This window comes from Dromiciops gliroides, chromosome 2 (genome assembly GCF_019393635.1).
Source record: "Dromiciops gliroides isolate mDroGli1 chromosome 2, mDroGli1.pri, whole genome shotgun sequence".
Taxonomy (NCBI): Eukaryota; Metazoa; Chordata; class Mammalia; order Microbiotheria; family Microbiotheriidae; genus Dromiciops; species Dromiciops gliroides.
Window position 1 is genome coordinate 177,348,415 of NC_057862.1, and position 23,312 is coordinate 177,371,726.

The 23,312-nt window shown below is 39.1% G+C and overlaps 3 gene segments (V, D, J or C); all 3 read right to left on the bottom strand.

The window, feature by feature from the left end:
* Nucleotides 1-7,622: 7,622 nt before the first annotated feature.
* On the bottom strand, nt 7,623-7,973 carry LOC122738461. The segment is given in 1 exon segment: nt 7,623-7,973. A coding segment is annotated over 1 exon segment (351 nt).
* Nucleotides 7,974-19,917: 11,944 nt separating this feature from the next.
* On the bottom strand, nt 19,918-20,595 carry LOC122738462. The segment is given in 2 exon segments: nt 19,918-20,210; nt 20,453-20,595. Coding segments are annotated over 2 exon segments (345 nt in total).
* A 2,366-nt stretch (nt 20,596-22,961) lies between these two features.
* Nucleotides 22,962-23,312, bottom strand: LOC122738463. The segment is given in 1 exon segment: nt 22,962-23,312. A coding segment is annotated over 1 exon segment (351 nt).

Here is a 23,312-nt window from a genome sequence, read left to right on the forward strand (position 1 = left end):
CATGTGTCTATTGGGAATGTGATGAACATGAGATGTACAGAAATTAATTGGGCACGACATTGTGACAGGCAAAAGAAAGACATAAAAATTGATTTAAAAAAATAAATTTTGGAATAGAAAAGATTAACTGGGATGAGAGAGTCATGGCAAGTGCATGGAAGAGGTGGGCCTTGAAATTCAGAAGGGACATCCATAGCTGGAGGTGTGTGAAAATTGAAGGGGGCTGTTGAATGCATGGGAGATGATGAGTGGAGTAATTGAAAAGGGGACCCCGAGGATGAGAATAGGAGGGAGGGCATAGAGTAGTCTAGTTTATGTAGACCATGAATTCACGAAGGGAAGGGAAGTGACATAAGGTTAGATCGATAGGTTAGGGTTTACTTGTGGAGGACCTTGAATGCCAGGATCAAGAACTTAAGCTTTACTCAGGAGGCAGTGGGGAGCCACAGAAGGGTTTTGAGAAGAGTTGTGACATCATCATGGCAGACCATTATGAAGACCTCACAGTCTGTGACATTGTAGGCAGATTGCACAAAGGATTGACTGGAGGCAAGACAAGTATTCAGAAGGCTATTATAATAGTTTAGATAAGAGATAAAGACCTGACTGAATGAAGCAAGGATTGCAAGTCATAGTATGTGTTGGACAAGGGATAGGGAAGAGTCAGTAGTGATTCTTCCTATCACTGAATATTTAGCCTGAATAGGGTGCTAGATCTACATGGCAGAAGTAGAGGGTATTTCCCTATCGTCAAGATACTTTAGGTCTAGTGAGAGGAAGTCAGTTTGACTTAAATGTGAAATGAGTCCTGGCAGGAATCAGACATGAAGAGATTGTGTTGGGCAGCTAGGTGGTATAGCAGATAGAATGCAGGGCCTAGAGTCACAGAGATTTGAGTTCAGATCCCTGCTCAGACACTTCCTAACTGTCTGAACTTTGGTAAATCACTCAATCTCTCTTTTCCTCATCTGTAGAATGAGGATAATCATAACACCTACCTCCCAGGGTTATTGTGAGGGTCAAATTAAAAGGAAAATTGGACAATGCTTAGCACAGTTCTGGGAATATAGGAAGCAATCTATAAATGCTAGCTGTGTGTTGTTTCTGCTGCAAGAAAGGGGTTCTAGGCATATGTTAAATTCTTCCAAATACATATCCTTGTGGTACAGGAAAAAAAGGATCCTTCTTCTCCTGAGAGAAGTACTATGGAAGTCTTCTTCATCACAATGTCTATTAAATTTATTAAAGTAATTTTAATCATTTCTGCAAAGAAAAGTTTGTTGTTGGTTCTCAGCTGTGCTACTTGGAACTTTCGAAAATTTGGAGTCTTAGAACCACGCAGGTCAAGGAGATTGGCCATTTCAAGGGCCATGAGAAAAATGTCTTCCTTCATTGTGTGTTCAATGTCCAGAGATAAGATCAGGATGCTGGTTCTGTAAGGAGACTAAGAAAACCAGTAGCTTTGCCAACTGGAATCTCTCTTGGGCAAAGAAGCTGGCACTTTGGTCTAGCTTCCCTCCCAAATAGGTTTGGAATGGGGTAAGGAATAATTAGAAATGACTTTGGGGCAACAACAAATTGGATTTCTAAGAATAGCAGGAGCTAAGAAAGTCCAAAGCTTAGTTCTAATGATGTTTTCACTGAAGTGTAGGGGTTTCTATATTCAGAAGCAAAAAAAAAATATTATAATTTTGGCTTTTGTTATTGAAATGACTTAATGTTTTCCTCTAGGTATTTTTTGTTCTGTTCTTTAGTTGTTATTCAGTCCTTTAATTTCATTGGTATGAGGAACACGGATATACTAATGAAGATTGGCAAATATCTGTAACTTTTAGTCTTAGAGATTCTTTGGGAGGTTCTGAAAGGTTAAGAGAACTGCTGATGTTCACATAGATGATATTTGTCAGAGGAAAGACTTTCACCCAAGTCTTCCTGATTCTGAGGATAGCCTTGGAATCAGGAAGATCTGAGTTCAAGTGCTCCTTGAGATGCTTACTATGTGAATCACTTCACATCTCTTAATCTCAGCTTCCCCATATATAAAATGGGGATAATAATTCCTTTATAGAGTAATAATGAAGATCTAATGAGATAATATATGAAAAACACTTTGAAATCTTAAAACATTCGAGACATGCTAGTGATGATGATGGTGGTGCTTAGGTCAGATTCCCTCTTTTATTATTCTTTTTAGAATTCTTATTAGAATTAAGGAAGGATTAATAATTTAAGAGATATGGGGGCAGCTAGGTGGTGCAGTGGATAAAGCACCGGCCCTGGATTCAGGAGGACCTGGGTTCAAATTCGGCCTCAGACACTTGACACTTACTAGCTGCGTGACCCTATGTAAGTCACTTAACCCTCATTGCCTAATAATAATAATAATAATTTAAGAGATAGAAAAGATGGGAGGGCAGCTAAATGGCACAGTGGATAAAGCACCAACCCTGGATTCGGGAGGACCTGAATTCAAATCTGGTCTCAGACACTTGACACTAGCTGTGTGGCCTTGGGCAAGTCACTCAACCCTCATTGTCCCGCCAAAAAAAAAAAAGAAAATAAAAGAAAAGATAGGTGGACAACTGGAAATCTGTATAGTACTTGATATAAAATAATTGATACAGAAGAATGCAAGAGCTAAGTGTTGATGGAGGGACAGGTGAGGATGGGGAAGTGTGTCAAGCCTTACTATCTCACCTGAGGAAAAAGGGGACGGTGGAGCAAGGAACTGTCCAAGTTTTTGGAAGACTTCAGAGACATGGCCTTAACAGGAGAATCCTGTTGCTATTTCCCTATCTTCTGTGCTGATGCTCCTTTATAAGCCTAGGTTGAGACTTGTGATCTCTGAGAAATGGCTAAACATATGATGGGATATTAATGTCACTTAATATTTCTGTGTTAATGATGATAAGGAATTCAGAGAATTCTGGAGGACATTCAAAGCCCTTTATCACCTGTTTCCTCCTTCCTTTCTAGGCTTTCTTATACCTTCCTCCCACCCAGGTACACTGAAATGAAGTGACACCAGCTCCCTGGAAACAAGTAGATGGCACAGTGAGGAACGTATTGAGTTTGGAGCCATGGAAACCTGAGTTCCAATGTGACCCCAGACATTTACTAGCTGTGTGACCCTGGGCAGGTCACTCTTTCTTAGTTTCCTAAACTTTGTACAGTGAGGATCATAATAGTGCCTACCTCCCGGGGTTCTTGTGAGGATTAAATCATATAATATTTGGAAAGGCAAGTTAGCATATAGTAAATAGGAGGGGAGAGCCAAGGCAAACATTTGTTAAGCACCTCCCGTGTACCAGATCCTATGCTAAGCCCGTACAAATATTGTATGAATTAATTCTCACAATAGTACTGAGAGGTAATAAGTACTTAATAAATGCTTATTGACTGACTGACAGAGAAATATGCTAAATCTTATATGAAGTATACCAGAATGAAGTGGGATGAATCAAAGTGAGAAAAGGAGATTTTAACAATGTATATGCTAAGACCCAAAACTTAAAGGGGACATTGCTTAATTAAAAAGATCAAGCTAGCTTTTGAGAAGATGAGAAAATGTAGCTGCTCTTGTCCCCTTCCATTTCTTTATAGGCATGCATAGATGGGTGTGGGACTAGAATATATATGGAATATTGCATATCCTGTTAGACCTGATTACTGTTGTACATTGTGTTTTCTCCCCTCTTAGATTCATCATCCTTTGCATAGAGATGGGTATAAAGAGATATTAAGACCTTATGATGAAAAATACCAATGCAATTTAAAAAAGAGGAGTGTGCTCTTCACCAGGCCTCCACAAGCATCCTCAGACTGCCCTGGCTTTCTGCTGCTTCTCTGTGGTAGAGATGGGCATCTGGGGATGGTCAGAAAGTGAGGCAAAAACTCCTGATCTTGGAATTATATGGTGGAGCTGTAATTAAAAGGCTCCCGGGGCAGCTAGGTGGCGTGGTGGATAAAGCATTGGCCTTGGATTCAGGAGGACCTGAGTTCAAATCCGGCCTCAGACACTTGACACTTACTAGCTGTGTGACCTTGGGCAAGTCACTTAACCCTCATTGCCCCACAAAAAAAGGCTCCCAGTGGGAATCTAGAAAAAAAGATGAGGCTGGGAGAAAAAATAAGGAGCTCTGAGGTTGTCATTCCATCATACTCTACGCGGGAATATGACTAGGGCTCCAGTCACAGGGTTTGTGCACAGGCTACAGATGCCTGGGGATCATTGTGCATACACAGCACACAGATAGGTGGCTGAGTCTCCAGGCTGGGAGGCAGTGATGTACAGAGAACTGTGACGATCCTTTCTGCTGATCGTGGATTTGAACCTTCCTGCCTCCTTTGTCCCTGAAGCCAGGTAAAATAGTAAGGTAAGTCCTTTCCCAGGATCCTGCCTGAACCACTGTAGACTTTGAGAACTTTGGTCTGCATAAGTGCAGTTTATGGTGATATTCTCTCCCTCTTGGACACTCAAAACCTGAGGATTCTGTTCCACCTTCTGTTGGCAGCTCACCCCTGTGCAAAAAGACAGTTTTAGACACTGGAAACTGGTCACCAGGTCCCCATCCCCTTTAACATTGCTTCCCTTACCCTCTGCCCCCCACAATGCATCCATGGAAACACCATTGTGACTTTAGCTGAAGTCCTGCCACTCCCACATAGCATTTTGGGGAATGTCCCTTTTTAAGGTCCCATGTAATATTTTGGAGGAATGGCAAGTCTCCCTTTTCCCCATCTCTGCAAACCACAACTTACATTTTAGCAGAAACCACATGATCACTAATGAAATCCTTAAAGGCTTCTCCATTCTCTCCCTTGACTTGAACAATAAGTACTGAAGTCTGAAACCTGGAATATACCCAAGTACTCTCTAATTGAGGTGTCTTTCTGAAATCTAAATGTTTGTAGTTCTCTCATTATACAAGAAAACCACAGTGATGTTTCAGCCTGACTGCCCAGCCAATCAGAGCTGCATCAGTTATACGTCACACAAGATCCCATTCAGACACATAGACCCCTACACTGAAGGCTTTTTTGCCCTTGGTAGACCTGCATCCTTTAGGTCAACCATAGAATTTTTAATGCAGTGAGAAAAAATTCACTAGGAATGATTCCTGGCCACTTTGGGTGCAGTAAGATACTTTCAGTGCTATTCTTAGGATAGAAAATCTGTTGGTACTTTTGAAGACATTGTAGGACGGTAAGATCATAACTTTGGAACTGGGAAGAACCTAAAAAAACATCTTTTCTAATTTTATTTTCCGGATGAGGAAACTGAATCCTGGAATGGTTGTATGACAAACACTGGAAGTTCTCTTACTGATATCTCAGCGATGGGATTTCCTACAATATCCTGTGACTCTAAATCCAAGCCACTTCTTTCTAGTCAATAAGCTTTTATTAAGCACCTACTATGTGACAGACACCATACTAAGAGCTGAAGATGAAAAGAAAGACAAAACAAAATCCCAGCTCATGAGGGGAGTCCTAGCCTGATTGGGGAGATAATATGTAAACAACTTTATATGAACCATATATACACATGTATATGAAATAATCAGCAAACAGAAATCATTAGAATCAAGGGAGAACAGGAATGGCTTCTGTTAGAAGGCTGGATTTAGCTAAGACAAAGAAAGGTGGTTAATTCTGAAGATAGAGATGAAGAAGATGGAAATTCAAGAGGAAGTGGAAATGCCAGTAAAAATCCCCAGATTTAAGAGATGGAGTCTTTTGGAACAGGTGCAGCAAGGCGGCCAGTGTCAATGGAATACACAAGGGGTGGCTGGGAGTGTGATGGTGAGCTGGATGAAGACTGGAAAATTTAGTGGGGAGGCATATTATGAAAGTCTTTAAAAGTCAGACTGCAGATTCAATCCTGGTGTTGATCAGGAGCCACAAGAGTTCATGTGGTAGGAGGATGACATTGTGAGATGGATTTTTTTTTTGTTTTTAGTTAATTTTTTTGGTGAGGCAACTGGGGCTAAGTGACTTGCCCAGGGTCACACAGCTAGTAATTGTTAAGTGTCTGAGACCAGATTTGAACTCAGGTCCTCCTGAATCCAGGGCTGGTGCTCTATCCACTGCACCACCTAGCTGCCCTGTGAGATGTTTTTTAGAAGGATGACTTTGATAACTGAATACAGGAGGGACTTGTAGTGTGAAGAGGCTGCTGCTGGTAGCAGACTCCCAGCAGGCTATTGCAATAGTCCAGACATGAGGTAATCAGTGCCTGCACCAGAGTGCTGGGGAGTAATGGGGGCATATGTAAGAGATATTAGAGATGTAAAATTGAGAGGCCTTCTATTTATTTGTATTGAGGTATCACGGCATATTCCTCATCTGTAAAAATGAGCTACAGTAGGAAAAGGTAAACCACTCTAGTATCTTTGTTAAGAAACCCCCCCCCAAAAGGGTCATGAAGAGCCAGACATGACTGAACAATAACTCACAGCATGTTCTGGGCCCTAGAAATGGGGAGGGGACTTAGAGACAATAAATCCATGACTTTGAGATGCTTCTTTGCTATCTTGAAGAAGTCACTGGGTCTTCATATATGGGGGAAAATGGGGGATCCCAGGAGTAAAGTTTCTGTCCCTGGCCACACTGGACTCTGGCTGAATTTAATTGGCTATAAAGGAGGAAGTAGCCTCAAATTCAAGAAAGGGCTGTTCTTCCTATTTTTATTAGGAGAATAATTCACTTTAGGAAACCTGTGGCAGTTGCCAGAGAGCTAGAGAGGACAAGACCAGATGAGCAGTTTTCTTTAAACTCCAGAGACAGGGAGAACCAATGAAAGATGGTGCCAAATCCCTGGACCTCTTGTCTCTTTCCTCTGTTTGCTCAGCTCACCTTGGTAGGAGATCTCTGGTCTAATAGTCCTTCCATTATTCTCTCCCCCGCATCTCTACATACCAACTATTGGAGAAGACTTCATTAGGTGAAATCATTTCATTTCAAGTTGCTTATTGGAAAGCTTTTCCTCTTTAGATCACAATTTTGTTATTGTGCTGAGCCAGAGTTTTATGATGACCTTACTGTTTTAAATACATCATACTGATAATTTAAAAAAAAACATTCAATACTTTTAATAAGGCAGGTAGTTTGTGAATCAGAGAGATCCCTTCTCTAAATCAAAGCTTCTTAAACTGGGGATTTTGACCCATATGGGGTCATGTGGAGATCATGAAAAATTTTTCAGTAAATGTTTGATTTGTATACCTATTTCACATACCTATATGCCCAGGGCCTCATAAAAATTTCTCCAGAGAAAAGGGATTGTAAGTGGAAAAAGTTTAAGAAGGCCTATTCTAAATCAAGAATGTGGCTCTCATAACAGAGATGAGAGTCTTTCACATAATTTAATTTCTGCACAAAGTTCAGATTGTAACTCTAAATTTACACAGGACTAGGTCTGGAGATCTCTAGTCAGTATAGGGAGACATTCCCCTGCCTCCAAATAATTTATTTATGTGTAGTAAGAGCACCATCCAGTGACCAAAATGAGAACCAGGAAACTAAGCTGTGGATATGCTTTTAGGGTGTCATAATGCACTTTTTGGAAGGGTCTGTGTCTCAGCTCCAGGGTTTGTGCACAGCCTGAAGGTGCCTGGGCATCACTGTGCATCCACAGCACAGAGGTAGGTGGCTGGGTCTTCAGGTTGGGCCTCAGTGAGGTGCAGAGAGATATGGCGCTCCTTTCTGTTGATCATGGATCTGAACCTTCCATTCTGCTTCTCCATAGAACTCAAGTAAAATAGGGAGGTGAGGCCTTTCCCAGGATCCTGCCTGAACCACCGCAGCCCTTGGTTAATAGTTTCAGTGTAAGTGCAGTTGATTGTGGTGTTCTCTCCCTGCTGGATCTTCAGGGACTGAGGACTCTGCTCCACCTGCTGTAGGCAGCTCACCCCTGGGCAGAAAGACAATGTCAGACACAGGTCATTGGTCACCGGGTCAGCATCTCCCATCATTTTATATCCATCACTTCTACAACATAACCAGGAAACCCCATTTGATCAATTGCTGACTGCCTCTCAGTCTTTTGAGGAATGACCAGTGTTACTTCCTGTTCCCATCTCCATAAACCCCTTCACTCACAGGCCAGGTGAAGACCCAGGATCACTAGTGAGACTCTATGTGATGGCTCCATCTTCCAATACCAGGGTCAGTGAACAGCTCGTTCTGGGAAATAGATTTTTTAGGCAAAGGAGACTTTCTCAATTCTAAATGTATCTAGTTTTCTTTCATCCTGTCAAAAAGGGTTGGGCTTACCAGCCTGACTGCTTAACCAATCAGCTTAGTCTATCACTTCACACAGTGTAAGCAGTCACATTCATAGATACTAGCTTGAACACTCAGCTGAAGGGATGTCAGACAATGGCAATATTGCCACCCTCAGGCCATGGATATTATATTTATGTGGCAATGAGAAAATGATTGCTATTTAGAATTCATGAATGCTTTGGGCAGATAGATCATCATATTTCTCTTTTTTTTCTCTCTCAAAAGTAAAATCTTTTGTTAGTGCTTATTATGTGCAAATTAGTGTTCTAGACTGAAATACACAATAGGCCAAGGGTCTTTTGGGAACATTATGAGTATGGGATGCACATAAATTAATGGGGCACAGGATAGAATGTGATAAACACAAAGAAAATACATAAAATTGATAAAAGGAAATGTGGGAGTAGAAAAGATACTAACTGGGTTGAGAGAGTCATGGCAAGTGTCATGGAAGAGGTGGGCCTTGAAATTCAGAAGTGATATCCATAGCTGGAGGTGTGTGGAAATTGAAGGGTGCTATTGAATGCATGGGGGATGATATGAGTGGAGTAACTGAAATGGGGATGCAGAGGATGAGAATAGGAGGGAGGGGCATGGAGTAGTCTAGTTTATGTAGACCATGAGTCCATGGAGGGAAGTGAAGTGACATAAGATTAGATCAGTAGGTTGTGGAGAACCTTGAATGCCAAGACAAGGAGTCTGAGCTTTACTCAGTAGGCAGTGCAGAGCCATTGAAGGGTTTTGAGAAGAGTTGTGACATCATCATGGTGGAGCATTATTAAGACCCCACAGACTATGGCATTGAAGGAAGATTGCATAAATGATTGACTGGGGGCAGGACAAGTATTTATATGTCTATTCCAATAGTTTAGACAAGAGGAGATTGGATGAAATAGGCCTTGCAAGTAATCTTATGTGTTGGACAAGGGGTGGGCACAAGAGTCAGAAGTGACTCTTCCTATCGCTGAATATTTAGCCTGAATGGGGTGCTAGACCTACATGGCAGAAGTAGAGGGTACTTCCTTGTCCTCAAGATACTTCATGTCTAGCTTGAGGAAATCAGTTTGACTTAAATGTGAAATGAGTACTGGGACAGTGATGAAGAGGTTTTGTTGGTTAGCTAGGTGGTGCAATGAATAGAGCTCAGGGTCTAGAGTCGTGATTTGAGTTCAAATGCCACCTCAAATACTTACTAGCTGTCTGACCCTTGGTAAGTCACTTAATCTCTCCTTTCCGTAGGTTCCTCATCTGTAGAATGGGGATAATAACATCTTCTACCTTCCAGGGTTGTTATGAGAATTATGCAAAGAAATCGTTTGTTGTTGGTTCTCAACTGTGCTAGTTGGAACTTTCAAGAATTTGGAGACCTGGAACTACTCAGGTCAAGGAGATTTTCAGTATCAAGGGTCATGAGGAAAATGCCTTCCTGAGTTGGATGCTGCATACCCATAGATAAAATCAAGATGCTAGTTCTGTAAGAAGACTAAGAAAGCCAGTAGCTTTACCAACTGGAATGTCTCTTGGGCAAGGAAGCTGGCATTTTGGTCTAGCATCCCCTCTAGATAGGTTTGGAATTGGGTAGGGAATAATTGGAAATGACTCTGGGGGCAACAACAAATTGGGTTTCTAAGAATAGTAGGACCTAAGAAAGTTCAAAGCTTAGGCCTAATTATGTTTTCACTGAAGTATTGGGGTTTCCATTCTCAGAAGCAAAAAAAAAGTTTTGACAATTTTAGCTTTTGTTATTGAAATGGCTTCATGTTTTCCTCCAGGTATCTTTTGTTCTGTGTTGTTTAGTTGTTATTCAGTTCTTTAATTTCATTGCTATGAGGAGAATAGATGTCCTAATAAAGTTTAGCAAATATCCATAGTTTTACCCTTAGGGAGTTGTTTGGAGGTTCTGAAAGGTTAAGAGGACAGCTAATATTCACATAGGTGATATTTTTAAGACAAAAGACTTTCACCCAAGTCTTCCTCACTCTGAGAACTGCACTGGAATCAGAAAGACTTGAGTTCAAGTGCTATTTGAGATGCTTAATGTGTAAATCACTTAACATCTCCCAGCCTCAGTTTCCCCATATGTAAAATGGTGATAATAATTGCTTCTTAGAATAATCATGAAGATCTAATGAGGTCATATATGAAAAACACTTTGAAATCTTAAAACATTAGAGATATGCTTGCGATGATGATGGTGGTGCTTAGGTCAGATTCCCCCTTTCTTCTATTATTCTTTTAGAATTATTATTAGAATTAAGGATGGATTAATAATTTCAGAGATAGAAAAGATAAGTGGGCAACCAGAAATCTGCAGTACTTGATACAAAGTAATTGATAGAGAAGAATACAAGAGAGAAGTGTTGATTGAGGGAGAGGGAAAGATGGGGAAGTCTGTCAGACCTCAGGGGCTTACTTGAGGACAAAGGGGAGGGTGGAGCAAGGAACTGTCTCAGTTTTTGGATTACACTGCATTGACATAGTCTTAACAGGAGAATTCTGGTACTGTGACCCTCTTGTCAGTGTTGATGATCAGGGTTGAGAATTGTGATCTTTGGGGAATAGCTAAACATATGATGGTATATTAATGTCATTTAATATTTCTATGTTGATGATGAGGAATTCAGAGAATTCTGAAGGACATTCAAGCCCTTCATCACCTGGCTTCTCCTACCTTTCTGATCTTTATACCTTCCTCCCATCCAGGTACACTGAAATGCAGTGACACCAGCTTCCTTCAAGCAAGTAGGTGGCACAGTGAATAAAGTTTGGAGCCAGGAAGCCCTGAGTTCCAATCTGACCTCAGACATTTACCAGCTGTGTGACCCTGGGCAAGTCACTTCACTTCTATCCATCTCAGTTTCCTAAACTATACATTAAGGATCAGAATAGCACCTACCTCCCAGTGTTCCTGTGAGGATTAAATGAAAAAATGTTTGGAAAACTAAGTTAGCAGAGTGCCTAGTACATAGTTGGTAAGAGAGAAGGCAAACATTTGTGTTTTTTTCTTTTTTTTCTCAAGTTATTTATTTATTTTTCAATCTTAAGAGTATTTTTTTCAGTTACATATAAAGATAGTTGTCAACATTTGTTTTTATAAAATTTTGAGGTTAAAAATTTTCTTTCTTCTTTCTTTCCCTCCCCCTTCACCAAGACAGCAAACCATCTAATATAGGTTATATATGTACGATCACATTAAACACATTTCCACATTAGTCATGTTGTGAAGGAGGAATAAGAACAAAAGGGAAATATCTCAAGAAAGAAAAAGAGCAAAAAAGTAAAAATAGTGGGGTTCAATCTGCATTCAGATAACACAGTTCTTTTTCTGGATGTGGAGAGCATTTCCCATCATGAATCCTTTGGAATTTTCTGGAATCATTGTATTGCTGAGAAGAGCTAAGTCTTTCAATGCTGATCATTACACAATATTCCTGTTACTGTGTACAATGTTCTGTTCTTCTCCCTTCACTCAGCATCAGTCCACTTAAGTCTTTCCAGATATTTTCTGAAATCTGCCTGCTCATCATTTCTTAAAGCACAATGGTATTCCATTACATTCATATTCCACAATTTGTTCAGACATTCTCCAATTGATGGGCAGCCCATCAATTTTCAATTTTTTGCCACCACAAGAAGAGTTGCTATAAATATTTTTGTGCATGTGGGTCCTTTTCCATATTTTATGATCTCTTTGGGATACAGACCTAGTGGTGGTATTCCTGGGTCAAAGGCTATGCACAGCCTCATAGCCCGTTGGGCATAGTTCCAAATTGCTCTCCAGAATGGTTGGATCAGTTTATAACTCCAATTTTTCCACACCTTCTCCAACAGTTATCATTTTTCTTTTTTTGTTGTATTAGCCAATCTGATAGGTGTGAGGTGGTACCTCAGTTCTTTTAATTTGCATTTCTTTAATCAATAGTGATTTAGAGCATTTTTTAAAAATATGGCAATAGATAGTTTTGATTTTTTCTTCTGAAAACTGCCTGTTCATATCCTTTCACCATTTCTAAATTGGGGAATGTACCTTCCTAATATTTCTTGCATATCCTTCTCTCTTCTCTGACACTGTCACCACCCTTTTCAAGCTTCTCCTATTCAAGGAAAAATGCATTAGTGAAAGGGCATTTGTAAATTTAGAGAACTATGTTAATTTACTATTGTGGATCTATTAATTGGTTCAAATATTCTGTATTTTGGAATCAGTTAAATAAAGATTAGAAAATTGTAAGGTTGAACTAATTGTAAAGTAACCCAAAGATTCTACCTTTGTCACTATAAGTATTTATATATTTTAGGAATGAGGCCTTTATCAGAAACACTGGCTGTAAAAATTGTTTCCCAGCTTTCTGAATTCCTTCTAATTTTGTTTACACTGATTTTGTTTGTACAAAACCCTTTTAATTTAATGTAATAAAAATGATCCATTTTGCATTTCATAATATTCTCTATCTCTTGTTTGGTCATAAATTCTTCTCCTCTCCATAGATCTGAGGGGTAAACTACTCCTTCCTCTCCTAATTTGCCTATGTTATCACCCTTTATGTCTAAATCATGTACCCATTTTGGCCTTATTTTGGTATATAAGATGTTGGTCTATGCCTAGTTTCTGACATACTGTCTTCAGTTTTCCCAGCAGTTTTTGTCAAATAGTGACTTCTTATCCCAGGAGCTGGAGTCTTTGGGTTTATCAAACAGTAGATTACTATAGTCGTCGTTTACTACTATGTCTCCTCTGCCTATCCTATTCCATTGGTCTACAACTCTATTTTTTTTGCCAGGACCACATAGTTTTTTGTTTTTGTTTTTGTTTTTTTTTTTTTAGTGAGGCAATTGGGGTTAAGTGACTTGCCCAGGGTCACACAGCTAGCAAGTGTTAATTGTCTGAGGCCGGATTTGAACTCAGGTACTCCTGACTCCAGGGCCGGTTCTCTATCCACTGAGCCACCTAGCTGCCCCAGGACCACATAGTTTTGATGACTGCCATTTTATAGTATAGTTTTAGATTTTGTACAGCTAGCCCACCTTCCTATGCATTTTTATCAGTTTCCTTGATATTCTCGATCTTTTGTTCTTCCAGATGAATTTTGTTATTATTTTTTCTAGCTCTATAAAATAATTTTAGGTAGTTTGATTGGTATAGCACTGAATAAGTAAATTAATTAAGTAGAATTATTATTTTTATTATATTAGCTTGGCCTATTCATGAGCAATTGATATTTCCCCAATTATTTAGATCAGATTTTATTTGTGCGAAAAGAATTTTATAATTGTGTTCATATAGTTCCTGGGGTTGTCTTGTTAGGTAGACTTCCAAATATTTTATATTGCCTACAGTTATTTTAAATGGAATTTCTCTTTATATCTCTTGCTCCTGGGTTTTCTTGGTCACATATAGAAATACTGATGATTTATGTGGATTTATTTTATATCCTGCAACTAAAGTTGCTGATTATTTCAAGTAGTTGTTTTTTTACTTGATTCTCTATGGTTCTCTAAGTATACCATCATATCATCTGCAAAGAGTAATAGTTTTGTTTCTTCCTTGTCTATCTTAATTCCTTTTTCTTCTCTTACTGCTTAAGCTAACATTTTAGTACAATATTGAATGATAGAGGTGATAATGGACATCCCTGTCTAACCCCTGATCTTATTGGGAATGCCTCTAATTTATCTCTATTACATATAATGCTTGTGGATGGTTTTAAGTAGATACTGCTTATCATTATAAGGGAAACTTCATTTATTCCTATACTCTCTAATGTTTTTGATAGGAATGAGTGCTGTTTTTTGTCAAAAGCTTTTTCTGCACCTATTGATATAATCATATGATTTCAGTTAGTTTTGTTATTGATGTAGTCAATTATGTGGATATTTTTCTTAATGTTGAACCAGCACTGCATTCTTGGTATAAATACCACCTGGCCATAGTGTAGTATCCTGGTGATAAATTGCTGGAATCTCTTTGCTAATATTTATTTTAAAATTTTGAATGAATATCTATTAGGGAAATTGTTCTATAATTTTCTTTCTTTGCTTTGGCTCTTCTTGGTTTTGGTATCAACACCATATTTGTGTCATAAAAGGAATCTGGTAGAACTCTTTTACCCCTTTTCCCAAATAATTTATATAGTATTAGAATGAATTGTTCTTTATATATTTGGTAGAATTCACTTGTAAATCCATCTGCCCCTGGAGATTTTTTCTTAGGGAGTTCATTGATGGCTTGTTTAATTTCTTTTTCTAAAATGGGACCATTTAAGTCTTTTATTTCCTCTTCTGTTAATTTGGGCAATTTATATTTTTGTATGTATTCATCCATTTCCTTTAGATTGTCACATTTATTGGCATACAGTTGGGCAAAATATCTCCTAATTATTGCTTTAATTTCCACTTCATTATTGGTGAATTCACCCCTTTAATTTTTGATATGGGAAATTTGGTTTTCTTCTTTCTTTTTCAAAATTAAATTAACAAAAGGTTTATTTATTTTATTGATTTTTCCATAAAACCAGCTCTTAGTTTTATTTATCAATTCTACAGTTTATTTACTTTCAATTTTGTTATTCTTTCCTTTGATTTTCAGAATTTTTAATTCACTATTTAACTGGGGATTTTAATTTGTTCTTTTTCTATCTTTTTTAGTTGCACACCCAATTCATTGATTTCCTCTTTCTCTATTTTATTCATGTAAGCATTTAGAGATATAAAATACCCCCTAAGAACTGCTTTGGCTGCATCCCATATGTTTTGGTATGTTGTCTCATTGCTGTCATTCTCTTTGATGAAATTATTGATTGTTATTATGATTAGTTGTTTGACCCACTCATTCTTTAGGATGATATTATTTAATTTCCAATTAATTTTTAGCCTATCTTTCCATGGCATTTTGTTACATGTAATTTTATTGCATTATGTTCTGAAAAGGATGCATTTACTATTTTTGTCTTTCAGCATTTGACTGTGCCCTAATACATGGTCATTTTTGTAGGTGTCACTTATTTCTGAGAAAAAGGTATATTCCTTGCTATCCCCATTCAATTTTATCCAGAGATCTGTCATATCTAACTTTTCTAAAATTTTATTTACCTCCTTAATTTCTTTCTTATTTATTTTGTGGAATGGATTCCTCTGCTAGTATAGTTTTGCTATTTTCTCTTGTAACTCATTTAACTTCTCCTCTAAGAGTTTGGATGCTATACCACTTGGTGCATATATGTTTAGTATTGATATTACTTAATTGTCTATTGTACCTTTTAGCAACATATATTTTCCTCCCTTTTCTCTTTTAAGTTGATATATTTTAGCTTTTGCTTTGTCTGAGATCAGGATTGCTGACTGCTTCTTTTTTTTCTTTTTAACTTCAGCTGAAGCATAATATAGTCTTCTCCAACCTTTTACCTTTACTCTGTGAATCAGCCCTCAATGTGCCAAAGGGCCTTTCTTTTCCTCTTCTGCCCTCCCTTCTATCTGAGACCCCCCGCCTTTTCCGCTTACCCTTCTACTTTCATAAAGGGTAAGATAAATTTCTTTATCCAAATGAGAGAGAGAGAGAGAGAGAGAGAGAGAGAGAGAGAGAGTGTGTGTGTATGTGTGTATGTGTGATTCCTTCTTTGAGCCAAATCCAATGAGAATAAAGTTGAAACAATGCTCACCCCTCCCTTCTTTCCTTCTATTTGTAATAGGTTTTATTGTGTCTCTTCATGTGATGTAATTTACCCCATTCTACCTCCCCTCTCCTCCCCTCTCCGTATAATCCTTTTTTCATCCCTTAATTTTAAAAATATTTTCACGTTAAAGTCAACTTATAAACTATACCCTCTATGTATATACCTTCTAACTGTCCTAATAGAGATACAGCTCTCAAGAGTTACAAGTATTATCTTTCCATGGAGAGACGTAAACAGTTTAACCTTATTGAATAATGCAATGTTTTTTTCTGTTTACTTTTTTATACTTCTCTTGTGTTTTCTTTTTGAAGATTGAATTTTCTGTTCAGTTCTGGTCTTTTCATCAGGAAAGCTTGAAAATCCTCTATTTCACTAAATGTCCATCTTTTCTCCTAAAATATAATGCACAATATTGCTGAGTCGTTGATTCTTGGTTGCAATGCAAGGTCCTTTGCCTTCCAGAATATCATATCCCAAATCCTCTGATACTTTAATGTTGAAGCCACCAGATCCTATGTAATCCTGACTGTGGCTCCATGATATTTAAATTGTTTATTTCTGACTGCTTGCAATATTTTCTCCTTCACTTGATAATTCTGGGATTTGGCTAAAATATTCCTTGGAGTTTTCATTTTGGGATCTCTTTTGGGAGGTGATTGTTGGATTCTTCCAATGACTAATTTATCCTGTGGTTCTAGGATATCAGGGCAGTTCTCCCAGATAATTTTCTGGAATAAGATGTCTAGACTTTTTTTTTATCATGGCTTTCAGGTAGTCCAACAATTCTTAAATTATCTCTCCTGGATGTATTTATTGTGTCAGTTGTCTTTCCAATGAGATATTTCACATTTTCTTCTATTTTTTCATGCTTTTGATTCCGTTTGACTAATAGAGTCTCATAGAATCATTAGCTTCCACCTGCCCAATTCTAATTTTTAAGGCATTATTTTCCTCAGCATGCCTTTGTACCTCCTTTTCCATTTGGCCATTTCTACTTTTTAAGGAGTTGTTTTCTTCAGTGGATTTTCCTCCCATTTTTCTAATTGTAGTTTTGTTTTGTTTCGTATTTTTGTGGGGCAATGAGGGTTAAGTGACTTCCTCAGGGTCACACAGCTAGTGTCAAGTGTTTGAGGCCAGATTTGAACTCGGGTCCTCATGAATCCAGGGCCAGTGCTTTATCCACTATGCCACATAGCTGCCCACTAATTGTACTTTTTAAGGAATTGTTTCCTTCAGTCAATTTTTGAGCTTCTTTTTTCAAGCTATTGACTCCTTTTTTTTCTCCAGAATTTTCTTGTATAACTCTCATTTCTCTCATTTCATTTCTCATTTTTCTTCTATCTCTCTTATTTGATTTTTTAAGTCCTATTTGAGCTCTTTTGAGAAGGTTTTTTCGTCTCAAGACCAATTCACCTTCTCCTTTGAGGGCCCCCTATGTGGGCATTTTGACAGTGTTGTCCTCATCTTTCTTTGTGTTTGGTCTTCCCTGTTGCCATAGGAGCTCTCTATGGTAAGGGTTCTTTTCTGTTTCTTACTCATATTTTAGTTTATTTTATGACTTTTAAAGCTGAGCTCTGCTCCTGGAACACAGGGGTCACTGTTGCAAAATTCTTGTGCTGGGTGTCAGGGGCCTGATCCCTGGCTTTCTGTTCTGAGGCCTCTAGGGCTCTCAGATTCCTCACTGATATGGGATTACTCTCTGTGCTGGGATTGTTGGCCTAGTCATGCCTGTCCTGTGGGTGGCTCTCTAGCTAACAGTTTACTCTCTCAGCCAGAGCTGGGGAGGCTCTCAAAACTGGCCTGATTTGCCACCAGCCTGATAAGCCAGGACCAAAAAGGGCCTCAGCTGCTGATCTATGCTGTGGCCATGAGTCTCCCACTGACTTGCCCAGACACTCTCCACACTGCACTGCACTGCAATTCCCTTTTGCCCAAGTAAGACAGACCTTCCCTGAAGTCTTCCTAAATTATTTCAAGGTGGAAGATTGTTTGTCTCTGACTTCTTGTAGGTTCTATAGCTCCAGAATCCATTTAGAGGCTTGATTTATTTTCTGAGGGAAACTTGGGAGAGCTCAGGAAACTTCCTGGCTTCTCTTCACCATCTTGACTCTGTCCCCAAGGCAAGCATTTGTTAAGCACCTACTATGTGATAGGCATGATGCTAAGCCCCTCCCAAATGTCATATCATTTAATGTCCAAAACAATATTGAGAGGTAATAAGTACTTAATTTATTGACTGACAGAGAAGTGTGGTAAGTCTTATATGAAGTATAGCAAAGTGAATTGGAATTACTCAAGGAAAAAAAAAGATTACAACAGCATACATGCTAAGACCAGAAATTGGAAGAAGACATTGCCTAATTAAAAAGGTGAAGTTGGTTCTGGAGAAGTGAGAAAATGAACTCTTCCACTTCTTTATAGAGATGAGTTGGTGGGGGTGGAGTTGGTGTGAGAGTTGTGAGAGTTGTGAGAGTTGTGAGAGAATAATGGGATTTGCCAACACCCAACTCCCCAACCAGAGGAGATTGATTTAGATTGATTGAATTAAGTGAGACTGACTGAGAGTGATTGAATTAGCTGATTAACCCACTTAAAGTTAATTAAATTGAAACCAAACCTGGCTAGCCCTCAAGAGGGTATTGTTCTCAGAAGCTAAGGACTTTGAATTCAACAGGAGACCACCCTCAAGTCCAGTGAACCAGTGGATTTGAGTGACACTAACCAATCAGCTTGAAACAGTGTGTAAGGATGGCCTCTTCTGGGGGAGGCCGGAAGTGCTGCTTCCTCTCTCACTTTGGTTCCTGAACAGACTGTTGGTGGGTAAAGCTGAGGATGCTAGGTTAGATAGATCTTTTCCTGGCTTTTTGCCCCAGGTGTTGTCTTTTTCACTAATAAATGCTTAATGCCAAACTTGGTGCTAAAACTTCTAATTTATAAGTAAACTCTAGCTAGTTTTCTTTACACTTGAGACAAGAATAAGGCAACTACACATTAGATTTTACTCATCATAAAATAGAATGTATTTGGAATATTATGTATCCTGTCACTCTTGATTACTATCATAGAGGGTGGACCAAAAGTCACAAAGGGATCCAATGTTTTAATAACTTCTTGAAAATTATTTTTTCTTTATTTTTGCCATTTACTAGAGTTGATTTTTCACATGTAAATTAATTTCCTATAAATTCTGTATATGATGCTATGGTGTTGTTAATTTTAAAAAATAAAGGAGGGGCAGCTATGTGGCACAGTGGATAAAGCACTGTCCCTAGATTCAGGAGGACCTGAGTTCAAATCTGGCCTCAGACACTTGACACTTACTAGCTGTGCGACCTTGGGCAAGTCACTTTATCCTCGTTGCCCTGCAAAAACAAACAAACAAACAAACAAACAAACAAACAAACAAACAAACAAACAAACAAAGGAACGGACAGACTGACAGATAGATAGATAGATAGATAGATAGATAGATAGATAGATAGATAGATAGATAGATAGATAAAAGGGTTATTAAATACTCATGACTTTGGCCCAACCTGTATATAGTGCCTTTTCCCCTCTTCTTTGATTCTTTTTCACAGGAGATGGTGCTCTTCATAGAGGTTGGCATAAAGAGGTATTAAAAACATAAGATGATAAAATAGGCTGTCAATGAAAAAAAGGAGTGTGTCCTCCATCAGGCCTCCACATACATCCTCAGATTGCCCTATTTTCTGTAACATCTCTGTAGTAGGAATGGCAGCTAGGGATGGTCAGAAAACAAGGGACAAATTCCTGATCTTGGAATCATAAGGTAGAGATGAAATTAAAGGGTGCCCTGTATGGCTCCAGAAAGATGGGAGAAAGGCAAGGAGACAAAATAAAGAGATCTGAGGTTTTCAGTCTATTGCACTCTTTGAGGGAATACAACTGGGGCTGCAGTCACAGGGTTTTTGCACAGGCTACAGATGCCTGGGGATCATTGTGCATCTACAGCACACAGGTAGGTGGCTGAGTCTCCAGGCTGGGAGGCAGTTATGTACAGAGAACTCTGACGATCCTTTCTGCTGATCATGGATTTGAACCTTCCTCCCTCCTTTGTCCCTGAAGCCAGGTAAAATAGTAAGGTGGGGCCTTTCCCAGGATCCTGCCTGAACCACTGTAGACTTTGAGAACTTTGGTCTGCATAAGTGCAGTTGATGGTGATATTCTCTCCCTCTTGGACACTCAAAACCTGAGGATTCTGTTCCACCTTCTGTTGGCAGCTCACCCCTGTGCAAAAAAAGACAATTTCAGACACTGGAAACTGGTCATCAGGTCCCCATCCCCTTTAACATTGCTTCCCTTACCCTCTACCCCATCCCCCATGTATCCATGGAAACCCCATGTGATTTAAGCTCAAGTCCAGTCACTCCTACTTAGCCTTTTGGGGAATGTCCCCTTTATAAGGTCCCATATAATATTTGAGGCAATGGTGAATCTCCCTTTTCCCATATCCCGAAACCTCAACTCACATTTTAGCAGAAGCCACATGATCATTAATGAATTCCTTAGGGGCTTCTCCATGCTCTCCCTTGACTTGATCAATAAGCACTCAGGTCTGAGATACACCCCAGTACTCTCTACTCAAGTTGTCTTTCTCACATCTAAATATTTGTTGTTCTCTCATTGTACCAAGAAACCCCAGTGATGTTTCAGCCTGTCTTCCCAGCCAGTCAGAGCTGCATCAGTTATACATCACCCAAGAGCCCATTCACAGACACATAGACCGTATACTGAAGGCATTTTTGCCCATGGCAGTCCTGCCTCCCTTAGGTCAACCATAGAATTTTTAGGGCAGTGAGAAAAAGTTCATTAGGAAAGATTCTTGGCTACTTGGGTACAGTACAATACTTTCAGTACTATTCTTAGGATAGAAAATCTGCAACTTTTGCAAGTTTCTTAAGATGATAAGATCATCCTAAGATTTAGATTTATAGCTGGGAAGGACCTCAAAAACCATCTATTCTAATCTTCTTTTCTTTCTGAGGAAACTGAATCCTGGATTGGTTGTATGACAAACACTAGAAGTTCTTATTGACATCTCAGAGATGTGATTTCATACAATACCTTGTGACTCCAAATCTCAGGCTCTTTTTTCTAGTCAATAAATTTTTATTGGTGCTAGGCACCATACTAAGAAAGGGGAAGCAAAAAAAAAAAGTAAAAGAAAGTTCATTCTTTAAGGGCAGTCATAATCTAATGTGGGGGACAATATGCAAACAGATATAAATGAACCATATCAAAATTATGTAATATATATGATCGATTTGAATTAATCAGCAAACATCAGTAGAATTAAGGGAGAACAAGAAAGATTTCTCATAGAAAGTAGGATTTTCAGAGGACAAAATGACCCAAATGACTCATAGAGAAACAAAAATTAAAGCAATCCTGAAATTATACCTCATATCCATCAGAATGGAAAAGATGAAAAGGAAAATGACATAACTTGTCAGGACTGTGGGAAAACAGGCAAACTGATGCCCTATTGGTAGACCTGTGAATGGACAAGCATTTTGCTTTTAGAAGCCAAAGCAAATTGGAATTATACACAAAAAGCTATTAAGCAGTTGCATGACCCAATAATAGCACTGCTAGTCTTATACCCAAAAGAGATCAAAGAAAGAAGGAAATGTCCTAAATATACAACAATATTTATTGCAGCTCTTTTCTGGTAGCCAAACAAAATAAAACTTGAAACTAAGTTGATGCTCCTCCATTGGGAAATAGCTGAAGAGATTGGAATATGAATGTGATGGAACATTATTGCACTGTAAGAAATGAGGACATAGATGATGTCAAAGAGAAAAAAAGGGGATTTTACCTGTGACTTAAAGCTAGGCAAACTTGGAGGCAGAGATGAGGAAGGAATTCAAGAGGAAGTGGAAATGCTAGTAATAATTCCCAGACTCAGGAGATGGGAGTCTGTTGTAAAAGGTGCAGCAAGGCAGGAAATGTCACTAGAATACACTAGGGGTAACTGGGAGTTTGTGGTAAGGGATATGAAGAGTGGAAAATTAGGCGGTGGGGAGGCACATTATGAAGGTTTTTGAAAGGCAGGCAATGGCTACAATACTGGTGGTGATAGGGAGCCAAAGACTTGATTTAGTAAGGGATAATGACATGGCTAGATCTGCATTTTAGGAAGATGACTTTGATAGCTGAATAGAGGAGGGACTTGGAGTGGGGAGTGACTTGAGTCCTCTTAATGAATCCCATAGTTTGTGAATCAGAGGGAATACTTCTCCAAATCAAGAATGTGGCTTTTATAACATGGATGAGAGTTTTTCATGTAATTTAATTCCAGCACAAAATTCAAATCATAACTGTACATCTATACAGGAGAGCACTAGTCAGAATAGGGGGACCCCTTTCCCTCAGTAGTTCATTTATATGTAGTCAGAGTACCCTCCAGTGGCCAAAATATATACCTCAACCACTGCCTGTTTAATAATTAATTAATTGATCAATTAATTGACAACCTTTTGTTTGACGTGGGAATGAGCCAGATGTGAGTGAGCAGGACTTCAAGTAGCACTAGCAAGTGTACATCAGCACCTTGTCATCAGTGTTATTTTGTGCTCCCTGATGGAGTGACTGTGTTTATTTCATTGTCCAGATTCTATTATGGCTTTTCCTTCTCAATGATTAGAGGGAGGCTGGTTCTAAGTGGGGTGGAATTAAGTGGGACAAGAGATCCATGGAGTGCTGGGGGCCACTGGAAGATACCAGAAAATCTCTAGACTTGGAGGAGATGGGAATTGGTTGACTTGATAAAAATTAGAATGGAGAGGGTTTGAGCCTGTCAAAGTGAGCAGATATTAAAGATAGCAACAGTGAGAGCAAGTGGAGACAAATCTAGGACAAATAAGAACCAGGAACCTAAGCTGTGGATATGCTTTTATGGTGTCATAATGCACTTTCTGGAAGGGTCTGTGTCTTAGCTCCAGGGTTTGTGCACAGCCTGCAGGTGCCTGGGCATCACTGTGCATCCACAGCACAGAGGTAGGTGGCTGAGTCTTCAGGCTGGGCTTCAGTGAGGTGCAGAGAGCTATGGCGCTCCTTCCTGTTGATCATGGATCCAAACCTTCCATTCTGCTTCTCCATAGAACTCAAGTAAAATAGGGTGGTGAGGCCTTTCCCAGGATCCTGCCTGAACCACCACAGCCCTTGGTTAATAGTTTCAGTGTAAGTGCAGTTGATTGTGGTGTTCTCTCCCTGCTGGATCTTCAGGGACTGAGGACTCTGTTCCACCTGCTGTAAGCAGCTCACCCCTGGGCAGAAAGACAATGTCAGACACAGGTTATTGATTATTAGGTCAGCATCTCCCAT